Genomic DNA, 27546 nt, shown 5'->3' on the forward strand with positions numbered 1-27546 from the left:
TAACACTTGTCTGTTGTTGTTGTTGATGTTGTTTAAGAGTGTCGCGTATGGCAAGTGACTGCGTGCGTGTGTGCGTGTGCAGGTGAGACCAGCAATCATTGCGCGTGGCGGAGAATTAGAAACCGCGGCCACACCGCGCACGTGACCCTGCCCCACGTGGGGTCACCCCACACACCCCCCCCCCCCCCTCATACACGCGGACAGAACGGGACCATTGCCCTACTCACTTCTCGTGCTACTCCGTCTCCCCCCTCTCTCTCTCACGAGTTCACATCATCGTCACTGTGGAATATCACGGGGCTTAGGGGGTTGGTGGTCGATTGGAGAGACGATATCGGCGATGAGCTCGCCTTCTCGATGGACTTGACCCTTGTATGAGTGCGCGACAAGAAATGTTCAGACTTACTGCTGAAATTGAAGAGATGGAACTTAGAGATGAAACTTATTGACGGAACGATGGATGGGGCAGGGGTGGGGGGGGGGGGTGGGTAGAGGAGGAGGGTGATGGGGTGAGTGGTAGAGGAGGATGGGTGTGGGAGTTCGGTGACAATGTACGTATCACCTCGCATATGTACAACACTGAGGGTTTTTTGTTATATGCACTGTTCACGCGGCGGGGGGGGGGGGGGGAGTTGAAAATAAAAACGAGTGAACACGAGAAGGAAGGAACAACACTGCATCCCTACGTACAGCTTCCATATATTTGACACGAACTGTTTGGACACGCACCGCAGACTGGGCCACGAACCGTCGAAGGGGTTAAAATCTCCCACCACGTGCATGTAGCGTCAGCATCATCATGTTAAGCCGCCCCACAGCCAAATAGCTGGCGTGTTCTTGTACGGTCTGTTCAAATACGTGTATGTGTGTGTGTGTATATATAGGACGCCGATTCCTCGCGAAAGTTACACTTTCTCGGTAAAAGTTCATTGTACACTGATTGTAGTCCTGTATATATACTGCACTTTTAACAAGTGGTGGGGTGTTAGTATGTACAGCGAACAGCAGCAATAAGCATCGCGCGTGCCATTAACCGGGGTGGCTGATTGATTGCCGTTGTTTTTCTTTCTCATTAAAACTCTTTGTCAGGTAAAGGGTGGCTCGTCATATTTTTCTTTATTTTTTTTTTAAACCATTCGGAAACAAAGCAGCGACTTAAAATTGCACTTCGCCAAAGTCATTCATAATAATAATACAGAGCACTGATGAGGTGGGTCGCGTTGGCCATAACGCTCCCCGTACCTCTTTATTTTTAACTTCCAACGAAACTCGCCACCTCGTTTATCACTCACCCTATACAGTATACACAGTCCGTCGAAGGGGAGTTTGGGGTCAGAGCAACGTTGTATCTCAATATAAATATACGCATATACTGTATATATACACGTGTTTTGGCGCATGTATATATGCACTATATATAAAATAACTATGAATTCGTAAATGAGTTAAGAGCTAATTATAAGTTAAGCGGTGCGGTGGTTTAATTTATTTATTAGCCCCCGGTCGGATATTTCAGCAAACTCTGTGCGATGAAATTAAATACAGTACAGCAGGTTTAATTAATGTTCAGTTGTCATTGAAGCATGGACACGCGAGGTCTGTCTCAACCACGCGTGTGTACGCGCGTTTGTGTTCAAAGCGAATTGAAGCGACACTGGGTTCCATTGCTTTCAGGGCTTAATTTCAACCGGAGTTCTCCGGGGCTGAGCTCCGGAAGATAGTATTTCCCATAGCAGAGGATGAGGGGGGGGTAAGAGAGAGTGGGGGGTCCGGAGCTGAGGGCTCCCCTGGAAAATATTCCTCGAGAAATTAAGCCCTGCACGTTTGTGGACAATGTCGTCTGTTATACAGTATACGGCATTTGCGTGCACCTCCAATAGCCGGGGTCATATGCACCATTGCCAGTGGAACGCAGACGATGTGATGTGTAAATGCGACTGCCCTGGCCGTAAATATGAACTGCAACGCATAATTAAAGGAGAGGGGGTGGGGGGGGGGACGGATGTCGGCCGAGGCGACACGGCGAGACGAAACAGATTCCTCTTGAGTTGATTTTAAATGTCCGGGATTAAGTGTTTCGACTAAAACGTTGTTGAGTCTTGTGACCATCAAACACTGGCGCGCGCAGAGATCCACCAGCCCCGGGGCCACCCGAGGACGACGACGACGACAAGGACGCCGCTGTCTCAGAAGGGAAGCGTATCCAGAAAGAGCTTGTCCAGAATCGGGGGCGGAGGGACCAGGTCTTCGAGCTTGAGGTAAAAGATGCGTTGCAGGCCCTGCGTGCACAGCGTGCGCAGCTCAGGCAGCTTGCCCAGCAGGCGCGACAAGTACGCGGGTCGCCCGGCCGCTGGAGTGCTGAACGCCACGTGGTCCTTGAGGCAATTGACGAGTCTCGTCTGCAGCTCCTCCACCCGCTTGGGCTCCTTGAGGCCGTGGCGCTCTGCACAGGCGGGTTGAGGGGGGGAGAAGGGACGGGGTTGGGGTTAGGGTTGGGCACCGCGTGGACTGCAGAGAGAGAGAGAGGACGGAGGGAGAACCACACCCCCAGTCCACGCGACCTACATCGCCACCACCACGCAAGACTCGTGATGGAATTGAGAACGAGCGGGGACTTTTTGCTTCGAAGGTGACTAATAAGAGATGAAGGAGCTATGTTGGCGTTGGTGCAACATCACACGTAAATGTACATTTTCACGACAATTAATTTCGCGAAAACTAATTTCAGCTTGTTTTGCATGTCAAGATGTAATCACCATCATTGCAAATACAAACACGGAGTTGTGATTGCATTGCAAAAACAAGTGAGCTGCAGAAGAACGGCGGGTTTTCACGATAATGAGGACTCATCAGTACAGAATATCCACCAATGGCTAATGCTTCTATTGTGTTGTGTTGGTAGGTTCTGCTGTTGAGGACGGTTATTTCCGTAGCTTATCACTTGTTTCTGGACTGCAAGCATTTCTCTGACTGCTGAATTGCACCTTAGAAAGTGCTTGAATTGCAATAATTAACAAACTCAAAACGATCGTAATTAACTGCTGGAAAAGTTTTGATTTAAAGCTTTCGTGACTGCAGTGATTCATATTCTTAGTTCTTTCGGTAAAGTCACGTTTAAGGGAAACAATAAAATAAAATAATAAAATATATATTTTAAAAGTGTTCGGTCAATTGCCATTTTCTTTTCGTGTAGAGACGGGAGCGGCCAGTTCGGACTACTTGTGATGCATACAAAAAAACGATCACGTTAACATGTGCACTGCATTGAAGCAACCACCGGGTGCGCACGTGGTCCAGGAGGCTGAATTTGCATTCGATTGGAGAAGATCGGCAAACACGACGAATACTGAACCGCGCTAGAAGGAAGAGCGCTGGCCCGATTGGAGCCGAGAGGCGGTGCAGAGTGGGTGGGCAATGAAGGGAGATGATTAATGGAGCGGTGGGAATCTCTGGGCTCCGTGTGAACCGTTGCGTGTGAGCCCATGTGGGCTCACCGTCGCATAAACAGTAGCTCATTCAATCTGCGAGGTCCACCGTGAGTGTTACGTTTGGCTAGACGTCTCCATTGTTCTATGTTCTCAATACCGTCCGCGTCAAGGGTGGCTCACCATTGCAGGACAAGAGGAACGATGTGGGCTGTTTTATTGATTTACCTTTTCACCTGGATGAAGTTAGACACACCTGGCGTGCATTATGAGTATAAACACACACGTTGTTTAGGAGCTCTGTCTCACAAACGAGACCCGCGATTTGCCATTGAGAATCAACGACAAAAACCCCCACACCCCTCCCCCACCTACCCCTACCCCCCCCCCCACCCCCATGTCATTACACCTCGGCGTGTGTTATTTGCCGAACAACAGCTGTGCGCAACGTGAAAATCATGCACAACTGGTTTTGCATATTTAATGTCGAGGCTACTACTGGCCAATTTATGATAAGCCTAATCACAATTATCGTCATCCTCATGGTCATCAGCGAGGCGAGCAGCAGTCACCCATTGTTTTACCCATTGCTCCATAAAGGACTAACCATCCACACGTAAGCCACAATCTCTCACCACCGGAGACAAGTTTCACACGAGAACTTCATTGTGGGTGCCTACGTGTTTGTCTCGCGATTAGACTGTGCGCCTATTACACGAAGAATGTGCGGTGCTGTACATCGATGTTGCAGGAGCCACTTTATCAATGCATTGCTGGATGAGCGGCTCTCCACGCCGTTGCTGGCCGTCTGGGGTTAATTGACCGTAAATTCACCACCACGCTTTGTCAATGCGGGTTGGTGAGGAAGGGAAATCGAGAAGTACATTGCAAATGATGCCCGTTATTGCACTGCCCCCACCCCCCACCCCTGCATCCCACCACGTCGACAACCTCCTGTGTCGAGGAGCTCACCCATCCAAGCACTCGCCTCCCATGAGCGCGTTTGGCTACGTTACGGTGCGAAAGAAGTTTAACATACGTGCATACATAACCCAGGGTCCCTGTCCTGCTTAGCTTCCGAGCTCTTACGAGATCGAGCCCATCCCGGGTGATTTTGGTCATGGCCCATGGGACATGTGTTGTAGGGGCATACCACGAATTGAAAGTCCTCTGATATCAGTCATAGCGAATGAGTAGTGACCACCATCAAACACGTGACCACTGACAAAAAGACTTGTGACGTCACGTGTGTACGTGCACTATTGGTGTGACGCCGTGTTGTGCTGGGCGTGGCCTCATTGGTCGTCGGTCGTCCGATCTTAATAATTTGAGCACGGGGAATGTATAGCCCGGTATAATTGTAAAGCATGTTGTGAAATGATTGCTCATTGGTTCGTCGTCCATTTGCATAAGAAATCGACGAGCCAAGTTGATTCTCGTCCACGGCTGACATCAGTGGCTTCGCGCCCCATCGCCACCCCCGACCAACTAAAACCACCCACTCGCTCGTCCACCAACTCACAGTGACCAGTGCAGTGAAACATGCTCAAACAATACCCCTGACCGGCACGGTGTGGGGGGGGGGGGGGGGACATCATCTAGCAGTGCATTGAGAGAGAGAGGGAGAGGGGCTGAACATAATGCGCGATGAGCGGGAGCCCCAACGTGTTTAGACTCCTCCGTTAACAACTTTAACGATCACTTAACACACAAGGCCAATGCCACTACAGCTTAATTGGTGGCCAGCTGCAGTGTTGCTCAATAAGTATCAAAAGATGGGCACATTTTACCCGGAGGTTCACAGCCCGCGAAGACCAGCAATTTATTTAGTAAGCATTTAATATTGCTTAGCTTGCGTATCTATCCAATGACGAAACAGTCGGAAAGACAGTACAGACTGCTGTGTCACGTTGCCTAGAATTCCAACGCGTGCATTTATTTATTTACACGGGCGACGATTTGGCTGGAATGCAGTTTTCACATCTAAGGCTCTTGACCGCGTAGATAAATTGACATTGCGAGTATCACCTGGACATGTGTTCACCCAGGTGATAACCTGGCGAGGGATCAATTAGAATGATTCAATTGCACAGGATACTGCGGTGAGCCTAACTCGCGGCCGCTAATTTCATTCGCACAGTAACGCAACCGATGGCGCCCTCGTCAACATTCTTCTGTTCATGGATCTCAAGACAGGGAAAGGAACGCTCTTGAGGAAGGTGGGGGGGATCACCTACGCAGAGATGGAGCGGTGACGTCAACGCACGTGCGGTTGTGACGTGAGATGACCGGCACCGGCACACGACTGTGGACAGTGGCGTCGGCACGGATGTATTTAATATATAAAGGGCAGCATGGGATTTGAGAATGGATCGTGCTGGATGATCAAGCCCTGATTTTGCGTGGAGCCTAAACGATATCCTAATATTCGCTTACTGCTTAATACCGAATTGCAAAGGATAGAATTAAGATGCCATTTATGTACGGCCACTTTATCTATTAGGCAACAATAATCACGACAACAAAACACCTCCCAAACAAGCCGATCAAAAATAGATGCGTCCGCAATACCTGCTCCGTGCACAACAACGTAAGCTTACGTTTTACGCGCTTATTAAATAAAATGCGACTGCGAGCCGGCGACAAGGCTAAATAAAAATCGGTATGCGGAATGATATCCGAATTTGTTTTATGTTGGTGTTGTTTTTTTTTTTAACTCACGCCCAGCACACAATAAGTCATTTGACCAAACGCTACGAGACGGTAAACACGCAGCAGCAGCAACAACAGTATATAGATATCAACTGAATGATAATACAATGGTGCAGCACAGGAACAAATTGGTAGTAATTATGTTTTGTAACAAATTTGAGCGCTTCATAAATATTCATGGCGAGCAGGGGTCCCGGCAGGATAGTGAAAAGCACAAACAAAAGTCGCGAATGAGCTGCGGCTCGCCTCGCCTGGGGACTGCGCGACCCACATTACCGCAATTCGTACATTAGCATGCCATTAATTTACAATTACATCTCACGGCGACTGTCGAGATATTTGCCGAGTGTGTTTAACTTCGTCTTCAATTACGAGCGATGCAAGGTCGCCCAAAAAATGTCGGGAAATGCCACAATATGAGGCTTGCCGGGATCATTAGGCATGTGCAGTGGATATTGTAGAAGAAGGCGAGTGAGATGGTTTTAAACTCTCGCCTGCTCGCATCCTCTGTAGGCGGTGCCCCCCCCCCCCCCCTAATTAGCGCGGCGCGAACGCGCTCCGAGTTCAGGCCACCGCGGCCGCACGGATTGAGTCATTAGTTGCGAATTGTTTTAAATACTTAAAGATTGTTTAATGACACTTTTCCGAATGATTGCTCGCTGCCAGCACCCTAGGCTACCGCTAACCTATAGCTGCATCCGTCCCCCCTCCCCTCGGGCCCATCATCCCCTCCGACCCCCCCCCCTCCGCTATTTAACGCGTATCGAATGTAAATGATCCTGCCTCGCTCGCGAGGATGATGGAAATCGGCTCGGCTCTTTTCGCCCTTAGGCTCGCCGTCGTTCCCGAACGTATTTGGGAGTCAATATCACCGTGGCCATGAAAAAAATACAAATAAAAGGTATGTAAGAGGCGACGTGTCGGGTAATGACCCTTTCTCAAAGCGCGTAGAGAGATCAGAGAGGTAGAGCGATCTTGACTTAAAGCTTTCGTAACTGCAGGAATTCATATTCTTTGAGTCTTTCGGTAAAGTCACGTAGATAGGTTCAAAGAAAATAACAACAATAAGAAAATACTACGACGTTTCGATCTCTTGCGCTGCAATCGAAACGTCGTAGTTTTTTGTTATTTTTTGTTATTTTCTTTGAACCTATCTACGTGACTTTACCGAAAGACCCAAAGAATAGGTCGAGTGATTATATGAACTTTATTTTTAAGGCAGCGTTGATTTTGTTATTCGTGCTCGTGCACCACCGCCACCTCAGGCAGCAGCGGCATCACTGGCAAATAATTCCATGTAGGATCGGCGCATTTGATTGGCTTCGTTTGCGGTTCTCGTACAGGGCCGTGCCAACGCCAAGCACCACGGCAGTGCCTCGTGGGGTTGTCTTAGAGACGTCACCCATGCTGGCGGGGAGAAACGCGGCTTGCTACCCACACGGCAAATATAAACCACGTTGGTACGGTTATGCTGTCCATCTACTCGACTATACAATGCCGCCGTTGCTCGATCCGCAGTTAGCCAGAGGTGCACGTGGGCTATACCAATGCAGCATTTCCATTACGTGACAATAGTGTGTGTGTGTGAAGTGTGCAGGACAATACACACGACACGCATTTGCGTTATTAACACAGTGTAGTGTGCAACGGTGTACGTAGAGTATAGCACACCCAGAATATATTACGTGTATTTATAATTATCATTGGTTAGGGTCATCGGTAAGATCTATTGTGTGTTGATTGATATTCCATCGAGGGATGGTAAGGGATGACGGCTACTTTGAAGGTCTTCATCCAAGACGGTATTGACCATAGCTGATGACGGCGGTGATGATGACGGCGTGTGTAGATGTGTACATTTGCCCATGTCGATCTGCACTTAACCCCGCACCTCTGCGTGGTGTTGTGACGCACACCCACCTGTGACCATGACGAGAGCCGTCAAGCAAGAGAAGGCTGAAATGTCCACGTTCAACTCCTGCAGGCTGGCAGAGAACTCCAGGATTGCGTCCAACCAGTCCCCGAATCCTCGTAAGCATTGCAGTCGGTGCATCACCACGCCGTTGCAAAAGATCAGCTTTCCCTCGGCAGGGTTCGATCTGTACGGCACATGACGGCGCAGGAGGCATTGCGTGGTCACACTGATAGCAATTATTATTAGTATATGTGCCATTTGATGATAGGCCAGGAAAGTCTCACCGAGTCTTGAAATTATTTCAATAAGATCTTGCATTTGGTTGCTTAGCCAATTGAACTAATGAATGATTTGATACGTGGGAGGAAACTGGAGTACCCACAACGCACGGGAGGGGATAACACCTATTATTACATTCAATCAACTTGCTGCACTGCCATGTATTTGATCGCATTGCCGCCCAGCTGCCTTTGGAGATTTAGGAAGGCGCGTGGTCCATCAGCTGTAGTCGCCAGTGCACGCATCGCATGCATGCGCCATCGCGCCAGGGACATTTGTACTTTCTAACACACCTGTACGCGAGACTACGCTGCCAGGTGTCCTGAAAGCTGACATTATAGACTGTGATATAATTGTGTGAGCCGTTGTTTTATTCAGAAGCCATAGCACCAATTCAAGACTGCGCTTGGAACTTGCCCACAACTACACGGAGAGAACGTCCCTTGAGGTGCGACGGTGTTTTAAACGGTTCACAGCGTATTTTTTTTGTTAAAGTCAAATACAGTTACCCCAGATCTCCCTATAACAAGAGAAAAGTTGATTCAAAGGTATGTCATCTACTTGCAAGAGATACCTATCTGATAGTCGACAGTAACGACAGAGTGGCAGCCAAAATAACTTTCTGACGCGCCCAACTGGACATCTGTGGAATAGAGCGTCAAAGCTCACCGGATTTATCCTGGATAAAGATTCTAATTTAACAAAAAAGATTCTGAGAGAATGCACCTTAGAAGACTCTCACGGCGGAGATGGAGTGATGCTGAGTGGATTGTCTTTTACATCACCGTGAGAGATTCCACGGCTTGGGGGAGGCCTTCATCCAGCAGTGGATTGCTCATGTATAATTATGATGCTATAGCAGCCTACATATCCACCTACCTACACAGATCTCACTCGCAATGGAGACAGAAAAATATACGGAACTCTTGACTGGCTAAAGACAGGTAATCTGTAACCTAATAACGTTTACGAGGGTCCACGCAAAGTTATAGTTATGAGTTGATGCAACTCCCTCTAGGCTTTTGCATTTACATTTGGCAGGAGTGTGGGAGGGGGGGAGAGTTGACGGGGGGGGGGGATGGGGGGTACACAGTAAATTATGACAGAGAGTCCATGAACCCGTCTACCGAGGAGCTGGAGTGCATGATTAAATCAGTCCATATGCATGCAGTTGGGTTCGAGATGCATTTTTATTTCCATCGCAGGATCGTGAGAGGTGGCGACGACTTGGTAAGGAGGGGGGGTGTAGGCTTTATTCAGCAGTGTATTGAGCATAGTTGCTGCTACTAACGATGAAGATGATGGTGATGGAGGTGGTGCCACTATACCTGTACGCGAGTCTGAGCACGAAGAGCTCCAGGAAGGCGGCCTCGAAGAGCAATTCGCGGTCATCGCGGAGCAGCTCGGCCACCCCAGGGAGCTTGTCGACCCAGCTGCGGATCACGTCCATGCAGCCCGTGAGCAGCTCGTAGAACTGCTGCACGCTCTCCGCGTCCGTGGCTCCCGTCTGGAACTCGCCTGCCGACTGGAACTGCGTCGGGTTTCGAACGGATCGAGACAGAGAGGGGACGGAGGGAGGGAGGGAGGGAGGGAGGGCGGGAGGGAGGGAGGGAGGGAGGGAGGGAGGGAGGGAGGGATACACACGTTGTGTTTTAATGGACATCTGTGAAACTGCTGGACATCTGTGATAAAAGAGCTCAACAGCTCATCGGATTCCTCCAGTATAAATCCAGATTCTGATTTTGTTAATGTCGTCTTGTTGAGATCTTTGGTTTGGAGAGAGAGAGAATGAGGACAGATGGTGAAAATAAAGTAGTCCCCCATGCAAACCATTAGCTCTTATCTTGTAGCGACACACACACATATCTACGTGCCACGGTTTGTCCAATACGAGTTTGAAGTTTTGAAAATCAACTTTGCAGGTGCGTTGTAGTGACGCTATTGGAGGGACGTGTTAATAATAATAAAAATAAAACATTCGCTCCAGTCATACCGAAATACCTTCACTATGGCGCACCTAGAAGTCACTTTCAAGTTAGTTTTTGTAAAAAAAAACCCCCATAGGTTTGCAGCTGCGATAGAAGGGCATCTTGTAGCATGCGTTTCGTGTTCCGTTAATTCGGATGTCCTGTATCGACTGGACGCAGTGTAGACTGGCGGAGCGGTGGCACAGTGGCAGAACACATTGGCCGTGTGGAGCTGGATAGAATGTTAAACCTGACTTCCATTCTCGTTCGCTGTTAACATCAGTGGTCGGAATATATGAATTACTGATGCCCCTCCCCCATCGTCGTCAGCACCCTCTCCCCTCCCCTCCGACCTCACAAACCCGCATTGACGACATGGTGAAGTATGATCACACAACTCACGTCATGACCCACACGGCGTGGCCAGTGTTTTGTCCAGCGGTGGATTGGCAAAGCGCCCGTGTGTTCGTGTGGTTGAAAGCGATTGTAGCCTACGTGGCGGCACGCATTCATTTCAAGTGACGGGAACTGCCATGAACAGCACCGTCTTCCCGTGCTTTGTCATCTTTGCGCATTTCCTAAAATGTTACCGATTGGAGGCGCGCCGAACTCCGCACGTGGAACTTCTCACGTGGAACTTCTCACGTGGAACTTCTCACGTGGAACTTCTCACGTGGAACTTCTCACGTGGACCTCCGCACGTGGAACTCCGCACGTGGAACTCCGCACGTGGAACTCCCCACGTGGAACTCCCCACGTGGAGCTCCCCACGTGGAATCTCGCACGTGGCGGAGCAACGCGAGGCGCGCACGCCGGTGCTGTCACGCACAGGCCAGGCGAATAAGCCACGCCGCGCGAGTGATGTGCAGTATTGATTTGCAGGGGTTAAAGAGCAAGCAAAACTGTGACCAAGTTATAATTAAAGCCCACTCCGTAAAGACAAAAATATCTACTCGCAGCTCGCAAGTTTTTTTGACGTTACCGTCCGTCCATCCGTCTACCCTCCAGCCAGCAATACTTTGTTTGAATTATGATATCGTAAAAATCACCTTGCTCAGCACAGGCCCAAAATGGGTACAATACGCCAAGCGGTCATCCGCAAACAAGCAGAAATATTAAAGTTGGAGTTGATGGGAGGGAATTCCAGGAGGAGGAATGTCGCGTGAGTGAGCTGCATGTGCGCGGACGCGCTGAGTTGACGCCAGTCGACAACGCGAATTGTAATAAACCACGATTGGATATTGGACACGCGATTAAAAACGATTGTGAAGGTCCCTGCGTCGGCTACTGCTTGCCGGGGGGGGGGGTGGCAGGAGCTGGGAGGTTTGTGGTTAGGGGGGGGGGGCAAACACACACACAGCTTCACCGAGAGCATTCATGCATCAAGTTCAATTGTGCGATCGAAGACATCCGCTGGCCATCAAGCCTATTAGCGAGCTCACCATGAACCCCAAAAGGACTTGGCGACGGGGTGGGAGCAGGGGTGCAGGGGAGGGCTCGGTGGATGGGTGGAGGTGGGCGGAAGGGTAAAGTGGGGGGTGGACACAGGGGGGTGGATGAGAGGCGATTGGGTGGGTGGCAGGTGGGTGGGCGGGCGGACGGACGGGCGGTGGCGGGGCTAGGGGACAGCAGGAGAGGAGAGCTGCGGCAGAAGGGTGCAGCGGTGGGGGATGGGAGGGTGGGGGTAGGTATATGAGGGCAGCATCGGGCCTGCTGGCTCACCCTGGAGTAATCCAGGCTGGTCACGTCAGGGTTGGAGTCGACATGCGCCCTGACAAGCGCGCTGATGAGGCTGACAGGCGGCGAGGGAGGTGAGCTCTCGTGGGAGTTCTTGGGTTTGGAGGGCAGGCGTCCGCGCCGCCCCTTCAGGTTGTCCGTGCGCACCACTAGAGAGCGAGGGAACGCGCCAGTGAGACGGGACATTCTGTTGTTTTTTTTTTGCTTTTGCACAAAGAGAATTTACACGGGAGGGAAGAGAAACGTGGAAGGGATACGTTGGATGGAGGCCGATGCCGAGACACGCGTTGGGTGTGTTGTTCCCCTGCGCAGGTGATCGCGTCGTGTGTGTGAGCGCGCAAGCGCGCGTCCCTGTGTTTATTCACGGTCTGCTCTGCACGGGTCAATGTTTTTCCCCGCGGCAGTTTGGCCAACGAGGCACTATCCTACCTCGGCACATCTATTGCAGTATATACCCTGGCGAACATACAACCGCTCAGAGATTATTATTGATATAATTTATATTAGCTACAGAGATTATGGCCACGACACCGTAGGTGTGCACTTTTTACACGATACACGGTCTTTGACATAGCTGCTTCACAAAAAATGGGGGTGCTTTAGCAACAGCACGTTCTACAGCTTGGCATAGCAGGCAGTCCATATTTCGGACCGTTACACACTGCAGTTTGTTTTGTGTGAAACCACAACGCCGATAGGCGCTCTAGTCACGCTCTAGTCACGCTCTAGTCACGCTCTAGTCACGCATACAGATACAAAGGAACACGAGCTCATGTATAACCTTGACATACTTTTGGAAAAGTGCTGTTAGCGAGCACCTATTAAGGCCGGCACGGCACACGAGGGGGTGGGGTGGCCAGCACCACGCCTGGCTGCCCTTGTCTACCAAGTGGCAATGTTTTTACACATCGCACTAGGTAGTAATTTGAGGCCGAGTCGACGTAGGAGAGGCCCAGGACCGGTTCAGATAATCTGCACTGCTGTTGGCCATGGCCGGGTGAGTAACACAGTACTCTAACTGCCGTGCCACCTCTCCCCACACACGAGCACGCAACGTGCATAATACACCTCTGTGCGCCTTTTGGCAATATAGTACGAAAATGTACACATTATGGATACATTGTAATTTCAATCAACTGCAAAACGGCATGTAATCTAGATTGCATCATGTATTAAAACAAACCCACGTCGGCCAACTGACCACCCACCAATAGCACACGAGCATTAATCAATTGAAATCATAATGCATTAGGCCGAGCATATTTACACGTACCAGCGGGCTAATTGGAATATGCGTCCTCGTGCCTCGTCAGAACAGCGACATCAAGCGATTGCTCGAATTAAAAATGCGCGCAGCAGCCACGAGGAGGAGGAGGCCGCGTCCGTGCCGCGCCCCCCCCCCCCCCCACAACAACCCCTCCATCACCCCTCCCCCCTGCCCGATAAACTGCGAGACACCGACGCGGTCGGTGCCGACTGCCACCGTTTCGCTTGGCCCACGCCTCGCCCGCTGCTGCCTGAAGAAGATTATTCACCAACATTGGCCGATGGATCGCGCACGCGGCTCTCTCCTCTATTTTCCCTCCACATTTGTTCCGTACGATTGATTCTGGATTTAAAACAAAAGCATTGTTCCCCAAACTAAAGGGGATGTTCCGCTGGTTAAAAGTATCCTATTTACGCATTAATGCAAACGTCACGCACGCGCGCGCGTACACGCTAGGTTTGTTTATATTTGCATGGCCCACAGCGTAAAGGTTGAGTTGTAAACCGTGATCTTAAGTCCTGACCAGGGCTTTTGTCCAGGTCGGCGATCAGGAACATGTTCCCGTACCCGGCATACCACATCAAGTATGGATGGATGTCGCTCCGGCTGTGGCGACTACGCACGTGATATCTACTCCAGTGTACCATTGACCAGAAAAAAAAATCGCTGAGAAATTAATCCATAGTTCTGACCCTTAACAAATAGAACCTAATGGAAAACTTCCCTTTCGCGTGATTATTATCAAGTGCGCTCTGGTTGATACACCGCAAATACGTGTGATTAACGCTACTCAGACTCAGCACAGCGGAGTACAATGTGGACTACACACACCATGGACAAATAGTAGCCTCATGCCATGGGACCACCCATTGAGCCATCTTGACAAGACCGCTCTTTTAAGAGATGATGGCTGTTCTCTAACAGGCCCGCGAGATAAGATGTCAAATCAGATTAGTAGGCACATTCCATATTCATAAACAAGCGAATGTATCTCATGCGGGATGTTTCAATGCACTCTGCAGAGGTTGTGAATACGAAAACAGGAGGATGATGATATATCGAGTTCCGTGTCGTACACATGATGACGATGATGATGCTGATGTTGAAGCAAGGCGTCTGGTATCCTGCAGATGATCATCACGTTAAAGCATGACGTCCGATGCCCTAAATATCACGATGACGAAGAAAGTAGAAGATTCTTATTGAAGCATTACATCCCGTGCTGTGCAAATGATGACGACGCCCATGACAATGACGACTACGATGATATAACCAAGCGTTGTAAGCGTCCCGCCTGCATTCCTCACCTTCTTTGACCATGCCGACCACGAGACACTTCTGAAAGCGACAGTACTGGCAGCGGTTCCGGCGGCGCTTGTCGATGGGACAGTTCTTGTTGGCGAGACACACGTACTTGGCGTTCTTCTGCACGGTCCTCTGCGGAACGAAACGGGGCCGTGGCAGTGAGCGCCCCCGGGGGCTTGCGTGGGTTTAACGCGCGAACGCTTTTGCGACCCGAAACAACGAAACGCGAAGTGTGGATCCATGGATCCGTGTCGATTTATCGGCCCTGTGAATGATTGTTTTGTGATGATGTGGGCGACAAGACAGGGCTGATGAGTCTGTTTGGATTATCTGCGTACTGTACACTGTTTATTCGTAGGTATGGTCGGATAATAAAGCACGGCGTTTGGAGGCCCTCATCCAGCAGTGGATTGACAATGTGTTGATCCAAAGATCACTTTCCGAGTAGCAGTGGAGCTGCATTGATATACATACAGTCACCACTAGCATCAACACATGCGCGCAGTATTATGTAATGTTTCATTGAAAGACGAGACTTAAACATAAACAGATGTTTGGGTCAGTATAATTTTCTCAAATTAACTTTGGTTGTTCTCAAAACTTCTTCTCCTTGTGCATATAGGAAATGTGCAGGCTTTTGCAAGCTAGTTTAACACGTAGGCATTCGCGACCAATATCATCCATAATAGGTTTTTTGGGTTAGATCGCGTAAATATATAAATGTGTCGTTAAAACCCGCTACCACCCGACACAGCCAACCAGTAAGAGTTGTCACGTAAACTGAACGTGGCCAATTCGTCACTAGTACAGCACACCGGTGTGTTGGAGAACCAAGCCACAACATTTACAATCTGAGTACGACGTTTTGCCACAGCCAGACAAATCTGGCTGTCTCCTGGTAAAGCTAGTTGTAATTACTGGCGAAACGTCGTACTCAGATTGTAAATGTTGTGGCTTGGCTCTCCAACACACCGGTGTGCTGTACTAGTGACGAACTGGCATGTTCTGTTTACGTGACAACCCTTATTAGTTGTCTGTGTCGGGTGGTGGCGGGTTTTAACGACACATTTATATATTTACGCGATCTAACCCAAAAAACCCTATATTATGGCTTCATAAGCTAGTTTGACGACTGAACTTAAATTATACACTTCATTTGGTGACGCTGGGCTGTGGTGCACAATCACACACAACAAAAAAACTGTTAATTTGCATTGCCGACCACGATGATGATGATGATGACTTTTGGGACGGCGCTCGTCTCGTAAATATTGTTCATCTGAAAATAATGCCAGCCTCCTGTTGTTGCACTAATCTCCCCGTCGCTCTACTTGTGATCACATCGTTATTCTGGTTGTTGCTGCTCATGCTGTTGTTGTAGTTGCTGCTTCACGGGTTCTGCAGCTCTCTCGGCACCTTAACTCAACAGCGCGATCGCTCCGCTGAGCTTCGAGCAGAACATGAAATAAAACAAACCGGACGATTTTAATTTACCGCTGGGAATAGTGTTCCACACGGTTACCTTGACCATTGGCCACTGTCGTTTCTGATTTGAGTTCAACAGGGCTCGGGCGCCTTCCGACAGCCTAGTGCACGGCACCGTGTCCTGTGGTGGCTAGTTGGCACCGCAGGACACGGCGGATAATGATGAAGAAGACGAAAAAACCCCCGTTATATATTTATATTACCGAGAATAATTCATTTTGTCTGTGTTATCTCGGCAAACAAATTTCTGTATCTGGCGTCAGGGGCGTGTTTCGTTCCATCCTTGTCTCACACCCCCTTCCATCGGTCGCTGACAGCTGAATGACAGATCAATGGGTGGGGGTGACGTGCGGGGCGACAGAGCGGACAGCGATGCACGGGGACATGAGAACGCACGGGTCCCTGAACCGCGAGAGGACACGCCGCTGATGTGCATATCACCGGCCGGCCGACCCGGCGGGTGAGACGAACACCAAAATGCACAACCAAAACCAACAAAATGCGGCACTTAGGGAGCGGTGGCGCCGTTGGCGCGAGGCGGTTATTTAACTGAACACGCGACGGCTGATTGTAATTGCAACCCCCGCTGTAAACTACGCGTGCACGCGTGCCGCGAAATAATTCACGCACCGCACGGCATGCGGTCGGCAAGCTCTCGAGGCAATTCACGCAGCGACGCGGGTTTATTATTTGGGTAATGACAACGGCAGAGTGCACGAGTAACGTGGAGCGCTAACGTAAATAATATTAGGGTACTTGCAGTGGCATAAGCATGCCGGGCAAGCAACAATGAGCGCGCGTCTCTAAATCTAAATCCGACGTGGGCATCAACTGCATCCTCGCAAAATAAACACGCATTTCAAACTGTATAGAATCTCAACTGTATAGTATCTGTTGCCCTGTCCACGCACCTCCGATTAGCACGGTTGGCTACGTGCGGTGCGAAAGAAGTTCCACATAGACGCATGCATGCACACAAATGCGCACGCTCCTTTGTAAGTGCGATGAGCGGGGTAGGCCGCTTTGGGGGCGAACTCTCGCGAGTGGTGCTCGTGCGGGGTGCAACCTTCACGCGAGCATGCAGCAAGCGGTGAAACGAATTAGAAAAAAAAACCCCACCATTAAACCACGAGATATGAATGCTCATTAGAGCGCGGCAATTATGTATTAACTCCAATTAGGTCGGAGCAAGACATGCGCTGAGTAATTAAAGCGCTGGGAGAAAACTTGGTCGCGTTGCACGCCGAGAGGTGGCGGCGATGGGTGGGTGGGGGGGGGCATGCGCGGAGTGCGGGGCAGAGAATCTTGCGCGCCGCACTCACCGCGCTCGGAGAACGCGCGCGTCTTCAAGTTGTGGAATGTTTCTCCTTTCTCTCTCTCTATCTATCGCTATGCACGAAATGAGACGCGCGCCACCGAATGATCGATGACGATGCTGCTGCTGCTGCTGATGATGCTGTCGGTGGTGACGATGACGAGCAGTGTCAGCCGACCCGAAGTTGGTCACTTGCACGCCGTCCTAGACACGGGGTCGTCAGCGCGGTGGTGGCGGCGGCGGCGGCGGCGCCAAGTCTACTACTGCGCAGGTTATGAGGGTGGCGAGCTCGCGGGAGAAGTTGTGACGGTGCGTACCTTGAAAAAGCCCTTGCAGCCCTCGCACGTGCGCACGCCGTAGTGCTGGCAAGCCGCGTTGTCGCCGCAAACGGCGCACAGCCCCTCCCCGGACGGCGAGCCGCGGGTCTGCTGCACCGAGGCGGACATGGGCCCCTCCATCAGTTGCTGCCCGGGGCCCATGGGCAGCAGAGGGAAACTCACGGGCGGCCGCTTGCGCATGGGGCCCGGCAGCGCGAACGGGTGAGGTGGCTCCATCACGTGAGGGTGGTGCGGGTGGTGGTGGTGATGGTGATGGTGCGGGTGGTGGTGGTGCGGGTGGTGGTGCGGGTGGTGATGCGGGTGAGGGAAGCCGCTCTCGGAGGGCATGGGCAGGGGCCTCGGAGGGCCGTCGAAGGCCATCTGGCAGCTGGACGTGGTCGGGGTGTTGGGCGGCGATTGCTTGAAGGCGAAGACGGAGAAGCAGGGCGGAACGTCCTTCCTCTGGGGCGCGTCCATGATGTGGCCCGTTCCCATGTAGCTCGGCGGCATCGAGGGCAGCCTCGGCGGCGGCTCGTCCCACAGAGGGGGCTGCTGGCAGCGGTAGCCCGACGTGGTGGGGGTGGAGGGCGGAGAGCTCTTGAAGTACATGGAGCTGGAGGACGGCAGCATCTCCTCGGACTGCGTGTGCAGCGAGCCGGGGTGGTGGTGGTGATGGTGGTGGTGGTGATGGTAGCCGTGCATCGTCGGTATGTCTTCCATCTTGACGGATATCTGCGGGTTTGGCACCTCCATCTGGTAGAGGCAGGGCGGCTTGATGTCGTAGCCGGGAGCGGCCCCGCCGCCGCTGTAGCTGTCCATGAAAGTGCTGAAGCTGGGCAGAGACGTGGTAGCGGTTATTTCAGTTGTGTTGCTGAGGTCCATGCCGAACTTGGCAAACTCGGGTCCGCCGTAGCCGCTGCCAGACGGCCCGTTGTAATCGGCGCTCGAGTATGAATAACTTTGGCCGGCCGGGCTTGCACCTTGAGGCGACGATCCGTACTGAGCCTGAACGCAGGGCATCGCTGTGGGGTGGGAACAAAAAATAACATGCGTGAAGTAGGGGAGGAAAGAGACAGCCACGGAAGCCGTCGGTTGTCGCCGCGGATCCCATTAGACCCTGCGAATTCAACTCCTTGGTTGTGATGAGCGCTGCGTTAATTAATTAGGTCTGCTAATTAGGTCTCCTAACTGTTGTGTCGGAGGCGCCGTTCATATTTTTCTCCCCGCGAGGCGAATGCGTTTGAGTATTCAATGACGCTTATACACAGTACCGCAATTAATCAACGTGTTGTATTCGCGCGACGTGTTCGTGTAAGTTTATTTGACAATAAGTTGTAACAGTTAACAACAACAAAACTACGCAAAAAAACACGTTTCGTAGAGTTGATACTACTTTAAATTATTTGCTACGCATGCGCGTGTGAGGTTTATTATTTGAGCTGAATGTAAGAATACTGCATGACATAACAGTCTGCACGTGGTATATGAACACGGAATTGATCGCGCATTCGCGTCGTTAAAATATGTAAAAACATCGCATAAAAAATATTTTTTGAGCGATAAATAACTTGTATTTTTTAAAAATAAGTTAATTAATATAGCTCTGAATGTACAAGGTGAGTTTTAAAGGCGAATTTATGAGTCAACTTTGTATATTTTTACCGTCAAATTTAGTTAATTCTAATTGCTGGGAGTGTTAATACACAGAGCAACACCAGCGGAAACTGTTAGCCATTCGTCTATCTGAATCCACCACGATCACACAAATATCTAAAAACGAATACATCACAATTATACGTTTGCATGAACTAGATCAACAACATAAAAGTACTGTAATACAGAACAATTGTTTATATCTATCTACTCCTACAAACAAGCAACGAGCGCGTCGCAATTGTTCATCTGTACTAACTGGTACAAACAAAACACCGTTATGTATTTGTGTAATAGTAGTGAAAACTAAATAACTAGTTACAAACGTGCAATGGAAGACAACCATTAAACCGGTGCATACATACACAACTTTACACGTTTTAATTAAACGAGCTCGATCAAGTACAACGTCAAATAATTTAACGCAGCAGACAGTCATCTCACAACTTCACTCGAACTTCGCATATTTTTTACTAAAAAAACTGCATCGCGACTTCAAGGCCGAACTCGTTAAAGACGCTGGCCGATTGTCCATTCGCTCCAGAAAATCAAATAAAAAAAAAGACTCGACGCATTCGTCAATAGAGAGAGGGAAGCACAGGCGACGTTTGGGTCAATGACCACAATCCACAGCGGAAAGATCTCAACAGATTCGTTAATAACGCTGCCCTAAAAAAAAAATAATGAAAGTACGGTGTATATATATATTACGCGAAATGTCGGTAAATTGCGCTTATTCACAGCTGCCGGTCTGTGCAGACTGCATGTACCACACGTACCCGTAGCAGAGCGGGTATACGTATACCTTGGCAACCCTCCCAACTCCATCTCACACCCGTCTTCCCTACACACATAGCGCAGAGACAACGATGCCCGCGTAGTCTACGCAGACTGTTGGGGCAAGTGCCGTCAGCGAGCGCCTATTAAAGACCGGCACGGCACACGAAGGGAGTCGCGTGGACAGCACTACGCCCGGTTGCCTTTGTCTCCCCAGTATTGAACATATACACGCGGCGCCAAGCACGCATTTAAGTGTAGCCCAGTACCTGTTCAGATATCACTCGCCACTGATGTTAACCGTGACCTGTAATCGAAATCCAGGTGATACACGAGACCAGGGCTTAATTTCTCACGCGATATTTTCCGGAACGTCGCTAAGCTGCCTTGGGGTAGTAGGGGATCATCGACGTAAGGCACTACCACTAGAGTACCGACATGTGTTGTTCTTTCGCTGAACACAATTCGGGACTGGTTCTGCTCTTACGAATCTCTCTCTGCGCGTGTTCGTGTGTGTGTGTTCGTGTTCGCACCACCGTGGCGCCGCGTGCCTCACCTGGGCTGGGATGCGCGGCAGTGATCTCCACACGCGAAGCGGAAGGGCGAGAGGGTGCGGATGGGACGCCGGGCAGGCAGGGCCGAGGATGTGGCAAGCCTCGGGGCTCAGCCCACAGCCGGGAGGCCGGTTCGCTCCTCGTGCTGCCGGCTTCTCTGTTGCTAAGCGACACGGGCAAAGTGGAGAGCTGCTGCTGCTGCTGCTGTTGCCTTTGCAGGGGGATGACACCTGGGTGGAGTTGTAAATTTTTTTTAAAGGGGGGGGGGGGTAGGAAGGGGGAGTAGACGGAGGGCGGGGGGCACACGCGAGCGTCATGAATCCGTAGAGAAGCGGTCACTTTGGCCGTAGCAAGTAGCGCATTCTTCAGGCAGAGACACGCGTTGGCTTGACCGGCTGTCGTTAGGAATCTGATGGGAGAGCGCACAATCTGGGGTTGCAGAGTGCGCAGTTGGCGCCCTTCGTGCACGCTACTGCGTGCTTGCTGAACAGCGCGTGCGCTTGCCAGCGATGATCACTCGCGTCCGAGTCGCCTCGCTATGCATTGCGTTGCGGATAAAGCAACCTCGAGTAATTGGACGTCGCTTCTCTTCTCTCTACCTGGTCCTTCAAAAGCACTCCACACTAAAAAAAAAAATATCACCCGACAAACTTTCAACGTAACCGAGAGCGAATGAGCGAGCGACATGTGCGCAGGTAAAGCACAACGCGCACGGTTTCAGAGGACGAGGACTGCCGTTGTTACGAGTACACGTGATAAATGTGAAGGGTAATTTACACACAGTACCGGTACGTACCTTCGTAAGGGTGAGAAAGAGAGAGAGAGAGATAGGCAACGCCACAAGCAGGGCCTGCGCGGCACGACCACGAGACGAAACTAATCTAAAGTGAAACAACTCGTGCACACTTCATTCTTCGAGCTGGAGCGTCGCGGCAAAGAGGCGACAGAGACAACCGGGGGAGAGCCCATCCCCATCCTCTTTGGCTGTGCACCTCCACTTCCCCCCGTCGCCTGCCTTTAAATCTCACCGGCCGCGGTGACGTCACGTGACGGGGGTAACGCTTTTTGATTTCCAGCGACTGCCGTGGCGTCAGCCCCCGCGGTTCCCAGCGCTTGCAGGAAGAACGCGCGTGCAGAAGAAGCTCGCACGAAGGTGGAAAAATAACAAATGATAAATTTCATGAAACCCACCCCCCCCCCCCCACCGCCAAAACGTTGTTTTGCTCCTTTTTCACCAATTCTCATCGTACACCCTCCTCTCACCCTCTCTCTCTCTCTCACCCCCACGCACTGTCGCCTACACGCGCCTAATTCAAGTAGTTGCACTTCGGTGTCGGCAATTTACGATTCCTTCCGCAATTTTTTTCAGCGGCCAGTGTAGTTCCACCGCCGAGGCTGTGCTGCGTAACACAGGTGCTTTAACAGCCGCGGAAGCAAGCAAATTGACGCAGTGACACTTTTCTCATCGATAGCAATTTGGGCGTTTGGTCTCGTAGCCTAATGCGCGATGCGGGTGTACGGACTTTCGGTCACATAATGAATGGGTGGATTTAGCATTGGCAATGGCATCAGTACCACGTGTCTGCTGCAGTGTTCGTGTGAATCTGCGACTGATTAACACGTTCCCGACAAAAGCGAACTCTGTTAAAACGTGCATGCCTAAACGTGTACGTGTATCGGCTATGCTGTGTGTCTGTCTCTGGGCGTGTGCGCCCGTGCGAGGGTACGGCAATCATCGCTGAGAACACAGTGGGGCTTGTTAGGCAGGGCACGCCGCTCTCGCATGGATGATGATGATGGTGACCCATGGTCAAACATCGTTGCAGAGTTGTAACCTAGCGTATGAAACGCGTCCGAGGGGATGTTCGCCGAGGAGATATATGATTACATTGTTGGAGCGTGAGAGATGTCGACGGGCCTTTATCCAGCAGGGGATAAGATCACAGGGGGCAATGATGGCGATGATCAATTTTGCCTCAACGTAATCAAATTTTGGTAACTTCTTCAGACGTGCATCGCTGAGAAACACGGGCTCAGGGGCCTCCGCATTGTGCCTCCCGCACAAGCGGCTCACACAGCTTTCCTCAACATTCTCCCTATCGCACACGCCACTCCTCTACTTTGCTCTACACGGGATTCGCTGAGTGCGCGCGCGCGCGGGCGTCTGCGTCTGCTCCTCTGTATCGCACAGACATCGCATATCGCACACCGATGCAGCGGCCTCGGGTGGGAGAGCGAACATCACACGGGGAGCGACCCTCATCCGGCGACACCCGAGCGCCCCCCAACCACCGATGGGACACATCGGACAGGTTACACCCCCCCCCCCCCCCCACACCGCAACAGCTCTTCGCGAGAATGACCACGCGCACAGAGAGGGATTCGTAACGCCCGCAATAGCGCTTATAGAACAATACTTTGTGTTTTTTTTTGACTCCACGATGTATCTGTTGTTACACGGAACGTATAGGCGATGGCCACTACGACGAAAGGTGACTCCACAGTCGTTTGAACGATGGAAAGAGCAACTCCCCGCGTGTTAGACACTAGTGAAGGGTGGATGGACGCCGTTGTAGGATGCCATATATTATATATGAGAAAACGGTGTACAAACGAGAGGCGTGTGTTGGCACTGTAGTACGAGCTGGCGAGCGTGTACCTCTTGTGACAGAGATAGATAGTGTGGCACGAGGTGAACCTCGAAAGTGGTGGAGATGCGTGGAGATAAACCAGTCGCTACTTCACTCCCACCACTGCAAGAAGCGGCGAAGGTAGTAGGCTTGCAAGTTTAAATGCGCGGTCTAAAGGAAATCGTGTCGGCTGTACAGAGGTAGCTCAGTCAGATGTCGTGCACGCGTGTGTGTGTGTGTACAGGCCGTGCACGAGGCCAGGAGGAGATGGGCGTGACACCTGCTCACGAAGTGAGAGGCAGAAGAGGCAATTAGAAACTCTCCCACCCGTCATCATCATCAACATCAACCATCACTTTGCAAGCGAGCTAGGTTCCATACGTCACCGAGAAGTAATCTATATATAGCCCTACATGCACGAGTAGGGAATAACTGGATCGGTTTACTGTCGTGGCATTTCAACATGGCCTAACATCGCCGCACACCGTGGCCTATTTCAGAAATCAGAATATGTCTTTAGACTGGGAGGAATCCGATGAGCTATGAAGCTCTTTTTCACAGATATCCAGTTGGGTCGGGTAAGAACGTTAAAACAACAAGGTAAATGAATCACCCAAACACGGACCAATACAACACTAAAACATCCTCATCCTGTCACACAATGTCCACTGAGGTATTAACCACAAATGTTAGCTCAACAAAGTGGCTTATCATTTGGACATTTATAGCAGCAAAATAATCTAGTGCCGTGTTGCTGCTAACTATTTCGCAAACCGAAGGACCGAGACGTGCCATCTTTCATCAAGAGATACACAGGCCCTGTGTTTTTTTTATCAGTTGGTGTAGACCTGTATTGATTGTATAGTCTCATTATGCCATACATCCCACGAACGTGATAATTGCCGATATATGAGCCTTTATGTGTTACGAAGAAGGGCAATTGCCCGAAACGTCGCCTATTATATAGTTTAATTTAAGGGCAGTGCTGTTGACGAATGTGTTGAGTCTTTTTGATGCATGAGCCGCTATCCGTTATGCTGCAATGCTATTCAATTTAAACTCACGCCTAACACCACACGCAATCACGTGCTTTGTTTTTCTATGTTGTGACAATGGAATGACACGCGAGAAGACATTTGAGGAAGGCATGCAAATGAAAGGACATTTTCACTCACACCGAATGTTCCTATACCGAACACCGCTAACGCGTAATACTCACTTCTGTGTTTGTCCAGCAAGTCCATATAAGGCGCTCGTGATGTCAAATAGCCCATGCGTTTATGGTGTGCAACCACCCATCAGGAAATCCCAATTCATCTCCCCGTATGCCTGAGCGCTTCCTCATTAATAAATCAGCTGATTTGTCTGTAACTCCAAAGACAAAGATCCTTCGTATAGCCTAAACAGACTGTTTGGCCAAGTGTAGTTAGCGAGTACCTATGAAGGCCGGCCCGACACACGAGGGGGTTGGTGGCGCAGGACTGGTTCAGAAAATCGTCACCGTTGTTGACTGTGAACTCGAGTTCGTAGCGCTTCGCGCTGACCGCTACACTACCGCTCCCCCCCCTTACACACATTCACACCTGTGTAACTCTACACACACCCACGCCTGTGTGACTCCACACACACCTGTGTAACTCTACACACACGCACACCTGTGTGACTCCACACACACCTGTGTAACTCCACACACACATGCACACCTGTGTAACTTCACACACACGTGTATCTCCATACACACTTTTATAACCACACACACACACACCTGTGTAACTCCGTACACACCTAACTCCACACAATCACACCTGTCTAACTCCGCACACAATAACACCTGTCTAACTCCGCACACACACACGCACCTGCATGTAACGCCACACACACACACACACCTGTGTAACTCCACACACAAACACACCTGTCTAACTCCGCACACACACACGTACCTGTGTAACTCCACACACACGCACCTGTGTAACTCCGCACACAAACACACCTGTCTAACTCCGCACACACACACGTACCTGTCTAACTCCGCACACACGCACGTACCTGTGTAACTCCGCACACAAACACTCACACGTGTCAGCTATCACCCGCGTGTTTTAACCGGCACGACCATGGTCGTGCTAGTGCAAGAAATCCAGTCACATTGTTTGTACACTTTTTTATTATTATTTAACAACGCGTTCCGTCCGAGGGTGCAGGCGTGTCGGTCTCCCTTACCATTTAAAAAATCGAGGACGTAACAGAAGATGTAAATGCAACTTTGATCACACTTCTCAAGTAGCCGGAACTCATGCTTCACTGCATGTGCTGCTGCTGCTGCTGTTATACGGCACCGCGATAGAGCAGCAGCAGCAGAGCGATTTGTTGGCATCGTGCTTTGTAAATTAATCGATCGTGCGATCGATTAATTTAACCCCAATTTGTGTTAGGGCTACTCAACCACCATAGCACCACCATGGGCCAGATAAAGCGGTCTGCGCATCTTGAACACTTTGCCAAAGACTCGGTCGCAACGCAATCCAAACTAAGCGTACGACACGGATAGCGTGGGGAGCATCTGACCGAGCAGTGGATTGACAATACAAGTGAAGTATGGAGGGGGGGGAGTAGTTCATCTACATGTCTTAAGCACGAGGCATCGAGACAGTGCCAAGTTTACAATGCACTCTGCTTCAGTTTATGTTCATCGGTGCAATCTGCTTCTGCTGTTTGCATAAACAATGCCATTTCCCTACGCCGTGTGTAGCCGGTAGGCAGGTGGCTGGATTCCTGTCGGTGTGCCGGTGAGGTGCCGTGTGCGTTTGAGAGAGAGAGAGAGAAGCTCGTGCGGGAAAACATTTAGACGAGAGTGAGAAATCAGCCGAGCAAGCGTTGAACGCATCCTTCGCCATACGATGTAAGCGTGGACCCAGCGACGCGCTTCAACCAGAACATTGCCAAACTCTGTAGCGGACTACGACACTTTATTTAAAAGTACTGCCTCCGCGCACGGTTGTGCGAACTGTGACCGCGCGGACCGGCGTCATCTCTCCAACAGTCCACGCTTGCCTCCACGCGAGCGTCGCACGTGTGGTCATTAAAATACGTGCTCATTTTGAATGACAAAAGCCAAAACTCACGTTGTATTTTACCCCGTACAACATCATCGTGCCCACTGAGAGCGACACTCGCTCGAGTCATGCGCGCGCACACACCACGGGGTCTCTTCCGGGCAGTACGGGACCGAGGCACCGTTACTTTTTATTTCGTACGCAATCGAGGCGACAAAAGAAGGTGCGGAGATGGCACGCGCGTCTCCGACTCGTCGTGTCCGTAAGGGACTCGCTGAGGATGCGACGTCGATGTTTTGCACTTTTGAAATGAATTGCGACGATGTGCAACTGCAATAATAAAAAAAAGAAAGTCCTGCACTTAAGAGACAACGCGAGTTTTTTTTTTGGGTTTGTTTTAAAATTGCACCCGTTATCTTCTCTGACAGCAGCGGCAGTAGTATCAGCAGACGAAGTCAGCTGTTGGCCGGCAGTTGTGTTGGGGCTTCAACGCTGCTGCGTCGCGAGTAGCGTAGCCGGCAAAAAAGCGATTTAAAGGGCGAACACACGTGCGGGCGCGTAACACCACTTACTTGTGATAGTAGTCGGTTCCGTGTTGAATGAACATAAAGTGTAGGTGGATGGATAAATCCGTGAAGTGATGTCCGGTCTTTGCAACGCTGCTGGGCTCGCTGCCCCGCGGCTTTACTTGGCTGTGCCGGGGCCGTGCGGTGTGGAGCAGAACCTGCGCTCTCTGCCCGCGGTCTCACCGAGTCTCGAAACTCCGTGTCTCTCTCTCTCTCTCGCTGCTGCTGCGGCGGCGGCGTGCCTTTGTTTATGTGGCCGAAGCGCCGAGCCGGAGCACCCCAACCCCTCCCCACTGCTCCATCATCCAACACCACCCACCCCCACTCCTCTCCACAACCCCCACCCTGGCCTCTGTATCGTCACCCCCCATCCCTCCCCCGCTCGCCCTGCCGCCCTCCCTCCCCCACCTCTCTTCTTCCACCACGCGCTCCTCTCGCGCTCTCCGGAGCGCGCGCGTCACTCCCTGCCGGGACCAATGGAGATGCACGGGGAAGCCGGCGACTGCGATGAGGGTGTGCGCCCGGGTTAGGTGATGGGGTGCGGGGGGGGTACAGAGGGGTGGGTGGGGAGGGGTTAGGGGGGGGG

The 27546-nt window shown here is 50.9% G+C and overlaps 1 protein-coding gene and 1 long non-coding RNA gene across 4 annotated transcripts; one reads left to right on the forward strand and one right to left on the reverse strand.

Annotated features, from left to right (window-relative positions):
* Positions 1–683: 683 nt before the first annotated feature.
* Positions 684–27226, reverse strand: LOC116938882 (nuclear receptor subfamily 4 group A member 2). 2 transcript variants are annotated; one of them, XM_076057730.1, is made up of 8 exons: positions 26967–27226; positions 20711–20938; positions 17725–18746; positions 14610–14739; positions 12021–12184; positions 9660–9862; positions 8058–8236; positions 684–2443 (listed from the first exon to the last, which is right to left on the reverse strand). In XM_076057730.1, the coding sequence occupies exons 3-8, from the start codon at positions 18742–18744 to the stop codon at positions 2187–2189; spliced, it is 1953 nt and encodes a 650-aa protein (XP_075913845.1). In that variant the 5' UTR covers positions 18745–18746; positions 20711–20938; positions 26967–27226; the 3' UTR covers positions 684–2186. The 2 variants fall into 2 exon arrangements, with proteins under 2 accessions (XP_075913845.1, XP_075913855.1); XM_076057740.1 differs by lacking the exon at positions 26967–27226 and adding an exon at positions 21505–21811.
* On the forward strand, positions 17212–24415 carry LOC142907863 (uncharacterized). 2 transcript variants are annotated; one of them, XR_012931309.1, is made up of 3 exons: positions 17212–17678; positions 22900–23020; positions 23583–24415. It is a non-coding gene; the product is annotated as an uncharacterized LOC142907863 (long non-coding RNA). The 2 variants fall into 2 exon arrangements; XR_012931311.1 differs by lacking the exon at positions 17212–17678 and adding an exon at positions 18350–18431.
* Positions 27227–27546: the final 320 nt, after the last annotated feature.

This window comes from Petromyzon marinus, chromosome 4, assembly GCF_048934315.1.
Source record: "Petromyzon marinus isolate PM22_M1 ecotype Great Lakes invasive population chromosome 4, UKy_Petmar_22M1.pri1.0, whole genome shotgun sequence".
Lineage (NCBI taxonomy): Eukaryota > Metazoa > Chordata > Hyperoartia > Petromyzontiformes > Petromyzontidae > Petromyzon > Petromyzon marinus.